This window comes from Cetorhinus maximus, chromosome 21 (genome assembly GCF_964194155.1).
Source record: "Cetorhinus maximus chromosome 21, sCetMax3.hap1.1, whole genome shotgun sequence".
Classification (NCBI taxonomy): domain Eukaryota; kingdom Metazoa; phylum Chordata; class Chondrichthyes; order Lamniformes; family Cetorhinidae; genus Cetorhinus; species Cetorhinus maximus.
In genome coordinates, this window is record NC_135899.1 from 25089535 (window position 1) to 25102009 (window position 12475).

The 12475-nt window shown below is 45.2% G+C and overlaps 1 protein-coding gene across 1 annotated transcript; it reads left to right on the forward strand.

Moving 5' to 3' along the window:
• Positions 1-4262: 4262 nt before the first annotated feature.
• On the forward strand, positions 4263-12069 carry LOC144695367 (putative C-type lectin domain family 20 member A). The gene is made up of 4 exons (XM_078566265.1): positions 4263-4377; positions 5873-6229; positions 7747-7860; positions 11485-12069. The coding sequence occupies exons 1-4, from the start codon at positions 4263-4265 to the stop codon at positions 11931-11933; spliced, it is 1035 nt and encodes a 344-aa protein (XP_078422391.1). The 3' UTR covers positions 11934-12069.
• The last annotated feature ends 406 nt before the right edge of the window (positions 12070-12475 follow it).

Consider the following 12475-nt stretch of genomic DNA (forward strand, 5'->3'; position numbering starts at 1 on the left):
TGAAGAGATAAACGATAATCAAAGTGTGACAGGAAGGGGCAGAAAATATAAGCTGAAGAGTGCAGCAGAAATTAGAACCAGAATGAGCAATAATGGTAAAAAGTCAAAGCTTAAGGCTCTTTATCTGAATGCACGCAGCATTTGTAACAAGATAGTTGGGTTGACAGCACAAATAGAAATAAATGAATATGACTTGATAGCTATTACAGAGACGTGGTTGCAGGGTGACCAAGACTCAATATTCAAGAGCATTCGACGTTCCGGAAAAATAGGCAAAAAGGAAAAGGAGGTGGGGTAGCTTTGTTAATGAAAGAAGGTATTGGTGTGGTGGTGAGTTGTGATATAGGTGTAATAGATCGTGATGTGGAATCAGTTTGGGTGGAAATAAGGAATACCAAGGGGAAGAAGTCATGGGTGGGAGTCGTCTATAGGCCCCCAAAGAATTGCCTCACTGTAGGACAAAGTATAAATCGGGAAATAATGGAGCCATGTAAGAAGGGTGCTACAATTGTCATGGGTGATCTTAATCTGTATTGGGAGGACAAATCAGATTGGCAGGGGTAGCATGGAAGACGAATTTGTAGAGTGCATCAGGGATTGTTTCTTAGAGCAATATGTTGTAGAACCCACCCGTGAACAGGCTATTTTAGATCTAGTAATGTGTAATGAGGTGGGATTAATAAGAGATATCGTAGTTAAGGACCCCTAGGGGGTAGCGATCACAACATGGTAGCATTTCAAATTTAGTTTGAGGGTGAGCAACTCGGATCTCAAACCAGCGTCCTCGACTTAAACAAGGGCAATTACAGAGGTATGAAGAAAGAGTTGTCTAAAGCGGGCTGGGAAAATAGACTAAGGGGAAGGTCAGTGGATGAGCAATGGCAGACAGTTAAGCAGATATTTCATAACGCTCAGCAAAAGTATATCCCGGTCAAAAAAAAGGATTCGATGAGAAGGATGAACCACCCGTGGTTAACAAAGATGGTCAAGGAGATTATCCAATCAAAAACTATGACATACAAAGCAGTGAAAACTAGTGGTAGGCCAGAGGATTGGGAATTTTTTAGGAACCAGCAGTGGATGACTAAAACGCTAATAAAGAGGAAGAAAATTGATTATGAAAGTAAATTGGCAAGAAAAATAAAAACAAACAGCAAGAGCTTCTTTATGAAAAGAAAAAGAGTAGCTAAAGTGAGCGTGGGACCCTTGGAGGATTGGACTGGAGAATTGATAATGGGGAACAGGGAAATGGCAGATAATTTAAATCAATATTTTGCATCAGTCTTCACGGTGGAGGACACTATAAGCATTCCAAAGATATCAGATAAGCAAGGAGCTAATGGGAGGAAAGATCTTGTAACAGTCTCAGCATGAGGGACAAAGTATTAAACAAACTAATGGGACTAAAGGTAGACAAGTCGCCAGGACCTGATGGTGTGCATCCAAGGGTTTTAAAGGAAGTGGCTGCAGAGATAGTGGAGGCATTGGTCAAAATATTCCAGAACTCACTCGATTCCGGGAGGGTCCCAGCGGATTGGAAAACCGCTAATGTGATGCCCCTGTTCAAGAGGGGAGGGAGACAAAAACCAGGAAACTATAGGCCAGTCAGCCTAACATCTGTCGTTGGGAAAATGCTAGAACCCATTATTAAGGAAGAAATAGCAGGACATTTAGAAACGCTTAATGCAATCAAACAGAGTCAACATGGTTTTGTGAAAGGGAAATCATGTTTGACAAATTTACTAGAGTTCTTTGGGGATATAACATGCAGAGTTGATAAGGGTAGATGTAGTGGATTTGGATTTCCAGAAGGCATTCGATAAAGTGCCACACAAAAGATTATTGCACAAGTTAGGAGCTCACAGTATTGGGGGTTGTGTATTAGCATGGATTGAGGATTGGTTAACACACAGAAGACAGAGAGTCGGGATTAATGGGTTTTTTCAAGTTGGAAAGACATAACTAGTAGAGTGCCACAAGGATCAGTCGTAGGGCCTCAATTATTTACTCTCTAATGACTTAGAGGAGGGGGCAGAGTGTAATGTATCCAAATTTTCTGATGATACAAAAATAGGTGGGAGGGCATATTGTGATGAGGACATAAGGAATCTGCTAGGGGATATAGATAGGTTAAGTGAGTGGGCAAAAACATGGCTGATGGAGTTTAATGTAGGAAAGTGTGGGGTCATGCACTTTGGTAGGAAGAATCAAAAGGCAGACTATTATTTAAATGGAGAGAGTCTCCAAAAAGGTGCGGCACAGAGGGACCTGGGTGTTCTTGTGCATGAAACACAAAACGTTAGCATGCAGGTGCAGCAAGTAATTAAGAAGGGAATTGGAATTTTGACTTATATTGCTAGGGGGTTGGAGTTTAAAAATAGGGAAGTGTTGTTAGAACTGTGCAGGGTGTTGGTGAGGCTGCACCTGGAGTACTGTGTACAGTTTTGGTCCCTGTGTTTAAGAAAGGATATACTGGCATTGGAGGTAGTTGAAAAGAGATTCACTAGGCTGATTCCTGGGATGAAGGGGCTGACTTATCAAGAACGGCTAAACAGGTTAGGCCTTTATTCATTAGGGTTTATAAGAATGAGGGGTGATCTTACAGAAACATACAAGATTCTGATGGCGCTTTGACAGGGTAGATGTTGAGAAGGTGTTTCCACTAGTGGGGGAATCTTGAACTAGGGGACATAGTGACAGATTAAGGGAACACTCATTTAAAACTGAGATGTAAAGGAATTTCTTCTCTCAGAGGGTAGTGAATGTCTGGAATTGTCTACCTCGGAGAGTTGTGGAGGCTAGATCACCGAAAGTATTTAAAGAGGAGGCAGATAGATTTTTGAAATATTAGGGAGTTGAGAGCGATGAGGAGTTGGCATGAAAGAGGAGTTGAGGCCTGGGGCAGATCAGCCATGATTTTATTGAATGGCGGGGCAGGCTTGAGGGGCCGAATGGCCTACTCCTGCTCCTATTTCTTATGTTCTTATGTTTTTTTAACTATAAGAAGGCACTAGTTTCAATTAAATGAATGTTTCAAGATAGATCCCCATTCGTCTTCCATTTTCGTATTACTCATTTTCAGATGGCTTCCAAAACCCTCATACATACATTTATGTAATTTTAAACAATTCACATCTATTATGTCCAGGACAAGTATGTCTTTCCTTAGATAAGGAGACCAAAGCTGCACACAGGGCTCTTGGTGTGGCCTCACCAGTGCTCTGTATAATTGTAGTAAGAATTCATTGCTCTTATACTCCAATCCCTTTGTAACTAAAAACTTTTTATTACTTTTGACCAATGAATACATGGTCAGTACAACAACAACAACAATAACTTGCATTTATGCAGCGCCGTTAATCAGTAAAATATGCTAAGCTGCTTTATAGTAGTGATTAACAAATAACATTTGACCATTAATCACAGTAGGAGATATTAGGACAGGTGACTAAGAATGTCTTAAAGGAGGGGATAGACGCAGAGGTTTAGGAGTGAATTCCAGAACTTAGAGCCCTGATAACTGAAAGCATGGCCACCAAGGCGGGAGACGGTGACGTAGTGGTAATGTCACTGGAGCAGTAATCCAGCGGTCCAGTCTAATGCTCTGCCATCTCGTGGCAGCTGGTGGAATTTGAATTCAATGAATGAAACCTGGAATTGAAAGCTGGTCTCAGTAATGGTGACTGCAAAGCTATCATTGATTGTTGTTTAAAAAACCCATCTGGTTCATTAATCCCCCTTTGGGGAAGGAAATTTGCCATCCTTACCTGATCTGGCCTACATATGACTCAAGATATAACATATGATCCTGAAATGGCTGAGCATTGGTAATTAGAGATGGGCAACAAATTCTGGCTTTGCCAGTGATGCCCACATCCCATGAAAGAATAAAGGGGAAAAAAAAGATTGGTGCCGTGATTAAAATCGGGGAGGCACAAGAGACCAGAATTGGAAGGTTGTGAGCCTGGAGATAGGAAGGGAGTGGGGAGAATGAAGGCCATAAAAGAGGCTTTAAAATTGAGACATTGCTTAATCGGGAGGCAGCGTAGGTCAGCGAGAACAGGGGTGTACGGGACTTGGTGATGGGCAGGAGAGAGTTGGACGAGCTCAAATTTAGAGATGGTGCATGTCCTCAGTGACAGTTCTCAATCTTGGTTACCTGGATTAAATTTATAAACAATGCTGCCCAGAGCTTCAATGTCAATTAAGAACAAATGATAGGTGAATCGTTTCAAGCCTGCAGTTTTTGTGTTTTGACAGACATGCAAAACCCTCCCCGTGCTGTTCCCATGGAAACTAACAGGCCCTATCAGCAAGCAAGCAGACAGCCAGATGCAAATTCTCAGGGAAGCATATCTGGGAGGAGTCTCAAGCTGAGTAAGCTATGCTTCAACACAATACCGAAATTTATGCTTCGCTTTGGATCTTTGTTTTTTGGGGGAGGTTTTTTTTGACCAAACATTGATCAGGAAAGATGAAAAGACCTTAGAAAGGGCTCAGAGGATGTTCACCAGGATGTTACCAGGAAGGAGGGACTTCACAAGGACAAAAGAGCACAGGAATTAGGAGCAGTAGTAGGCCATTCGGTCCCTCGAGCCTGCCCCGCTATTTGACACGATTATGGCTAATCTGTTTGTGGCCTTAATTCCACTTTCCTGCTTTGACCCTTGACTCCCTCATCAATCAAAAAAATCTATCTAGCCCTGAAGAAGGGTCATACGGACTCGAAACGTTAACTCTGTTTCTCTCTCCACAGATGCTGCCAGACCTGCTGAGTTTTTCCAGCACTTTCTGCTTTTATTTCAAGATTTGCAGCATCCGCTGTATTTTGTTTTCAAAAAATCTGTCCAGCTCAACTTGAATGGATTCAATGACCCAGCTTCCACTGCTCTCCGGGGAAGAGAATCCCAAAGACTAACGGCTCTCTGAGGGAAAAAAAAAATTCTCCTCATCTCAGTCTTAAATGGGAAATATGAAGGATAGTTGTAAGAGTTAAGGATGTTCTCCCTGGAACAGAGAGGGTTAAGAGGTGGCCATATTTCGCGATGAGCAGAGGTTTCGATCGAGTAAATAGGGAAAACTTGTTGTCTTTGGTGAGTGGGTCAATAATTAGAGTTTCAAAGATTCAAAATCATTGGCAAAAGACCTAGAGTGGAGACGAGGAGAACTTTTTTCACTCAGAGAGTTGTCAGGAGTTGGAACATTTGACCAGAAAAGGTGGCGAATGCCGATCTCATAAATAGTTGTTAAAGGGAGTTGGACATGTACAAAGGGAGATGGGGGAACTAAGCTCTTTCAAAGAGCCAGCACGGGCAGAATGGGCCAAATGGCTTCCCTTTGGTGCCACGATTCAATGACAATGGCTGAGATTTTCTGGCCCCATCACGGGCGGGATCCGCCGCGGGTGAGGTGGCGCCCCAGCCAGGAGTCCATTGACATGCGGCGGGACCGGAAGATCGCAGTGGCGGGGCGGGTATGGGAAACCCCGCCAAATATTTTCTAAGTACAAAGTGTGGGATTTACTGTTTCAAATTCCACAAAATTATAGCAACAGGGCAGCAGAGTCAGGGGGGGAGAAGAGGAGAATTCTTTTCAGTGGGTAGTGATTTGGAACACTCTGCCCAAAGGGACAGTGGAAGCAGATTCAATAGTAACGTTCAAAAGGGAATTGGATATAGACTTGAAAAAGGAAGAAAGTGCTATGAGGAAAGAACGGAGCTTGGATGGTTGTAGAGGGAGCTGTGGGGCTAGTCGGATAATCCTTTGAAAGAGCTGACGCAGGCACGATAGGCTGAATATCCTTGGCTGAGTTTCTGTGATTCTACGAACCTGACTCAATCCCAAGGTAAAGTTATGAATTCTTTCTTTCCAGATCGGCCCCAGCCCATTACAAATGGAAACAGGGTTTATTTCCTAATAGAGGATGAAAAGACTTGGAGTAAAGCCTGGAGTCACTGTCGGAACCATTACACCAACCTGGCCAGTGTGAGGAATGCGCAGGAGGCCAAGATTATCTCCTCCCTGCCGCATGAGCCCCACTGGATCGGGCTGTACAACGATGGGCTATCTGGATGGATGTGGACCAACGGAGACAAATACAGCTTTAAGAAGTGGGCCCTTTGGCACCCATACAGCTTCAACAGCACCCTGCCTATGTGCGGGTCCATGCTTGACAGTGAGTGGCATGAAGCAGACTGCGATTTCCCATTTGCCTTCGTTTGCTACAAAGGTAATGACCTGCATTGAACTAAATGTTGCAAAGCCCAACTGGTCCGTGCTAGCGTTTATGATCCACATGAGCCTCCTCCCACCCTGTCTCATCTCACCCCGTCAGCTTATCCTTCTATTCCTTTCCCCCTCATGTATGTATCTAGTTTCCCCTTATATGCCTCTATCCTATTCCTCTCAACCACTCCTTATAGGAGTGAGTTCCCACTCTCACCAGTCTCTGGGTAAAGAGGTTTCACCTGAATTCTCTGTAGGATTTATTAGTGACCACCTTATATTTATAATGCCTGGTTTCAGACCCCCACCCACAAGTGGAAACATCTTCCCTAGGCCCATCCTATTGAACCCTTTAGTAACTTTAGAAACATAAGTCGGGCCACTTCCCCGGCCTTTTCTTTACTAGGGGAAGGAGGCCCAGCCTGTTCAGTCCTTCCTGATAGGTATAACCTCGTTAGTTTGTACGTTTTGTTTGAACAGATATTCAAGCGAGGGGGATCTGAATTTTGAACCTGACTTACTGGGAGTGAAAACGTACACGGGCAGGACACATAGCAGGCGATATTGTGTTGGGCACCTGATATACGCTCGGCTTCATAGTCAGATCTGACTACCTCAGAAACCCGAATATCAGGTTATGCATAACGGATGGTTAAAAAGTGATTCTGCCCATTTTATATCCCCAGTCCATGTCCAATCGCACCCCCTAGCCTCTTTTACACTTGGTCATGCATAATAAATATAAGATACAGTCACCAATACATCCTAAAGGGAATTTCAGAGAAACTTCTTTCCCCAGGGAGTTGGGAGAATGTGGAACTCGCTACCACAAGGAGTAGTTGAGGTTATTATTACAGATGCATTTAAGGGGAAGCCACATTAGCACACGACAGAGAAAGGATTAGAGGTAATGTTGATAGGGTGTGATGAAGAATGGTGGGAGGACATTCATTCTCCCCACCACTGGCACGCAGTGGCATGCACTATGTACCATTGCCAAGATGCACTGCAGCAACTCGCCAAGGCTCCTTCGACAGCACCTTCCGAACCTGCAAACCTCTACCACCTAGTAGCAGACAGGTAGAAACACCACCACCTGGATGTTCCCCTCCAAACCACAGACCATCCTGATTTGGAACTATATTGCCATTCCTTCCCAGTCGCTGGGTCAAAATCCTGGAGCTCCCTTCCTAACAGCGCTGTGGGTGTACCTACACCACATGGACTGCAGCGGTTCGAGTCGACGGCTCACCACCACCCTCTATAGGGCAATTTGGGATGGGCAATAAATGCTGTCCCAGCCAGCGATGACCACAACCCAGGAACGGGCTTGTTTGGAACATAAACACCATGTTGGGCCGAATGCGCGGTTTCTATGCTGTAGATTTTATGTAATCCTATGTGAAGCATCCACCTCAGGCTGAAGTGGAACTAGCTTTTGGAGTTTAGCTGTGCGGAAATTTGATATCAGATTTACTTAAAAGAGGATTGGAGTAACGTGTAACATTTCTGACTCCACAGAAGTGAAGGCAAACTCAGAAGTCAGACACGCTTCAAAATCAAGACAACCTGCAAGAACTGAACATCCTCCTCCTTCCAAAGAGGTTGCAGACTATCCAACCAAACTGAGTGCCGGTAGGAACATTACTGCACAATATTTCGAGGCTGCTGTGCACGGGAAATTGTAGCGCTCCCTTGGTGGCGGTTGTGGTAGTTAAGTAGGAACAGATGGGCCAGGGAAGGTCAATTGACTCATCATGGCGGATCAGTGCCCTAACTCTACATGCTCGCCTTTTCCTCATACCCCTCAATACCAAGATGAGCTTCCGACCACACATCTTGCGCCACCATTAAGACCGCCTATTTCCACCTCTGCAACACGGCCCCACTTCTCCCCGTCTCAGCTCATCCGCTGCTGAAACCCTCATCCATGCCTTTGTTACCGCTAGACTCAACTATTCGAACACACTCCTGGCTGATCTGCCCTCTGTAAACCTGAGGTCGTCCAAAACCCTACTGCCAGTGTCTTAACTTGGCCCAAATCCTGTTCACCTATCAGCTCTCTGCTCACTGACCTATATTGTCTCCCCATCAATCAACATCTTGATTTTAAAACTCTCACCCTGTTTTCAAATTTCTCCCTGGCCTTGCCCCAGCCCTATCTCTGTAATCTCCTCCAGCCCCAAAAACCTCCTCTAATTCTGGCCCTCATGAATATCTGCGATTTTAGTTGCTGCACCAAAGGTGGTCATGCCTTCAGCTCATGGGCCTTAGGTTCGGGAATTTCGCCCCTAAGCCTCTGCACCTCCCTACCTCACTTTAAAAACGCTTCTTAAAACCAACCTCTTTGATCTAGCTTTGAGCTGTCTGCTGTAACATCGCCTTATACTAAATTTTGCCATGCAATGCTCCTGTGAAGCACCTAGAGGCGTTTTACTAAAGGTGCTATCTAAATACAAGTTGTTGTCATTAATAAGAATCTAGCAATCCCAAATTTCAAATTAACAACTCACCCAACATCAATATTTTTTCCATTATTCTTTCATGGGGTGTGGGTGTTGCTGGCAAGGCCAGCATTTGTTGCCCATCCCTAATTGCCCTTTGAACTGAGTGGCTTGCTAGGCCATTTCAGAGGGCAATTAAGAGTCAACCACATTGTTGTGGGCCTGGAGTCACATGTAGGCCAGACCAGGTATGGATGGCAAATTTCCTTCCCTAAAGGAATTAGTGAACCAGATGGCTTTTTACAGCAATCAATGCTTGTTGTCCTGGTCACTATTATGGAGCATTTGAACTCTTTTTAAAAAATTCGTTCATGGGATGTGGGCATCGCCAGCATTTATTGCCCATCCCTAATTGCCCTTGAGAAGGTGGTGGTGAGCTGCCTTCTTGAACCGCTGCAGTCCCTGTGGTGTAGGTACACCCATAGTGCTGTCAGAGAGTTCCAGGATTTTGACCCAGCGACAGTGAAGGAATGGTGATATATTTCCAAGTCAGGATGGTGTGTGGCTTGGTGGTGGTGTTCCCATGTGTCTACTGCCCTTGTCCTTCTAGACAATAGTGATCATGTGTTTGGAATGTGCTGTCTATGGAGTCTCGGTGAGTTGCTGCAGTACATCTTGTAGATGGTACACACTGCTGCCACTGTGCATCAATGGTGGAGGGAGTGATGTTTGTGGAAGGGGAGCTAATCAAGGGGGCTGCTTTGTCCTGGATGACCTTGAGCTTCTTGAGTGTTGGCGCTGTACTCGTCCAGGCAAATGGAGAGTATTCCAATCTCCTGACTTGTGCCTTGAAGATGGTGGACAAACTTTGAGGAGTCAGGAGGTCAGCTACTTGCTCTACAGAATTTCCAGCCTCTGACCTGCTCTTGTAGCCACAGCATTTATATGGCTAGTCCAGTTCAGTTTCTGGTCAATGGTAACCCCAGGATATTGATAGTGGGGGATTCAGCAATAGTAATGCCTTTGAATATCAAGGGGCGATGGTTAGATTCTCTCTTGTTGGAGATGGTCATTACCTGGCACTTGTATGGCACGAATGTTACTTGCCACTTGTCAGCCTAAGCCTGGATATTGTCCAGGCCTTGCTGCATTTGGACATGAGGAGTCACAAATGATGCTGAACATTGTGCAATCATCAGCAAATATCCACGCTTCTGACCTTATGATGGAAGGAAGGATTCCAGATTTTATTAATTGAATTCCAGCTCCACCAGCTGCCATGGTGGGATTTGAACCCATGTCCCCAGAGCTTTAGCCTCTGGATTACTAGTCCAGCAACATTACCACTATGCCACCATCTCAAAGTCACTGTGGATGGAAGAGAGTTCCAAACTTCTACCGCCTTTTCTGTGCTGGTGCGCTTCCTGATTTCACTCCTGGCTCTAATTTTTCGACTATGTCCCCCAGTCCTAGTCTCTTTGACCAGCAGAAATAGTTTCTCTCTATCTACACCATCAGTTCCCCTCAATAATTTGAAAACATTGATCCAATCACCCCTTGACTGTCTTAATTCTCCAGGAACACAAGCCTAAAAGAGTGGCCTTAGGGCCAGGCTAGTGATAGCAGCCCCAGGGAATCTTTGATGTGTTTGTGATGTTGCTCGGGGGAAATAGTAACTCCAAAAAATAAAAAATAAACACTGCGACCACTTGATCTAATAGAATGGCAGAAGCTGCTGGAGGGGCTGAATGCTCTCCTCCTTCACTAATATGTCCATGTATGCAATGTGCAAGCCAGCATTGGGCAGAGTGTGAAATTGGTGTTCTGAGTGATCCTGTGGAGAATTCCCACTCAGAAGAGCTTGGTTGAAATTCTGCCCAGATACCATCTGACCAACCTGAACGTAAAAGCGTAAGAAATAGGAACAGGAGTAGGCCATTTGGCCCCTTGAGCCTGCTTTGTCAGCCAATGAGATCATGACTGATCTGATTGTGCCCTTAACTCCACTTTCCTGCCTGTTCCACACCCCCCCCCGCCCCCATAACCTGTAACCCCCTTTGCCGCTCAAATGTCTACCTGACTCAGCCTTGAATATATTCAATGACCCAGCCTCCACTGCTCTCTGGGGAAGAGAATTCTACAGACCAATGGCCCTCTGAGAGAAAAAATTCCCCTTCATCTCCGTCTTAAATGGGCAACGCCTCATTTTGAAACTGAGCCCTCTAGTTCTAGATTCTCCCACAAGAGGAAACATCCTCTCAGCATCCACCCTGTCAAGCCGCTTCGGAATCTTATATGTTTCAATCAGATCACCGCTCGTTCTTCTAAACTCCAATGAGCATAGGCCCAACCTGTCCAATCTTTTCTGATTAGACGAGCCCCCCATCTGAGGAATCAGCCTAGTGAACCTTGTCTGAACTGCCTCCAATGCAATTGTGCCCCCTCCCCCTTAAGTATGATGATCAAAGCTATACACGGTACTCCGGGCGTGGCCTCACCAATGCCTTGTACAGTTCTAGCAAGATTTCTCTACTTTTATACTCCATTCCCCTGGCAATAAAGGCCATTGGCCAATCACTTGCTGTACCTGCATGCTGACTTTTTGTGATTCATGCATAAGGACACCCAGATCCCTCTGTATTGCAGGGTTCTGCAGTCCAGCATTGTCCGTGTTGTTTTTTTGCAACTTGCTTAATTGCAATCTTTCTCTTGTTGCCCATCTCTTGGGCGGGCGTGGGGGGTTTGGGGGGAGGATGGAGGGTGTGGGAAATTCCAAGGCGATTAGAAGCCACAGTTTGTATCTAATCTCCTTAAGATCTCACCTCCAAGAGAACGTACCACAAGGTCCTCCTGGAAAAAACCTGGTCGGATGCCCGCGATTACTGCCTGGTCCACCACACAGATCTGCTGAGCATCCGGAGCAATCAGGAGAGCTCGGACACCAGCAGCCTCTTCGAGGAAATCAAGCTGGGATGGTGCGGCCTGTACAACAACCAGAAGTTAGCCAACGGCTGGAAGTGGGCGAACGGCGACCCTGTCAGCTACACAAATTGGAAGTCAGGGAGCCCCTACCGCTTCAAGATCATGTCCTCAGCCTGTGTCTACATTCAGGGTGGCAAATGGAGCGACGCCCCCTGCCGCTTCTTATTCCCCTTCGTTTGCTACACAGGTAAGGTCATCAAGGCCAGGGGAGAGAAATCGTGGGTCCTGGTTCTTTGCCTGGTTCCGGGCCCCTTTATCCTCCCTCCCCTCACCGCCCTTTAACCCTCTCCCTCACATCCTTCCGGTTCCTAGAATTAGGAACCATTGTCACAGTGGAGCTAAACTGCTTTATGTAGGCTTAGCAAAAATGTCTTGGCTTTTGTACTCTATGGCTCCATTTATAAAGCCCATCGAAAGTACAGGTATGATACACTTTACGACCATGATTTTGTCAGAGAATTACATACAACTTGGTCATTCATATTATGCGAGCAGCTCTGCTGGCCCTATGCACTATCTGGACAGCAACATCCAAATAACTTGAACCTCACAAGCACCACAAACAACAATCCTATGTACAGATGTGAATATCTTGAACTAACAGTGACATATTCGATTGGCACATGACTCCTGGTTTTACTTCCAAGTTTAAAAATGGCAAAACCTCCCAGTAAATTATCACCAACCAATTCACCTGCAATAATCTGCTATTTCCACACAAGTAGGTTTTGTTAACAGAAAATTACACTTTGCATTGAGTAATAAATATTTTCTCATTGTGAATTGAAACTAACCACCCTTATAAATGCCCAGCACAGAGCATA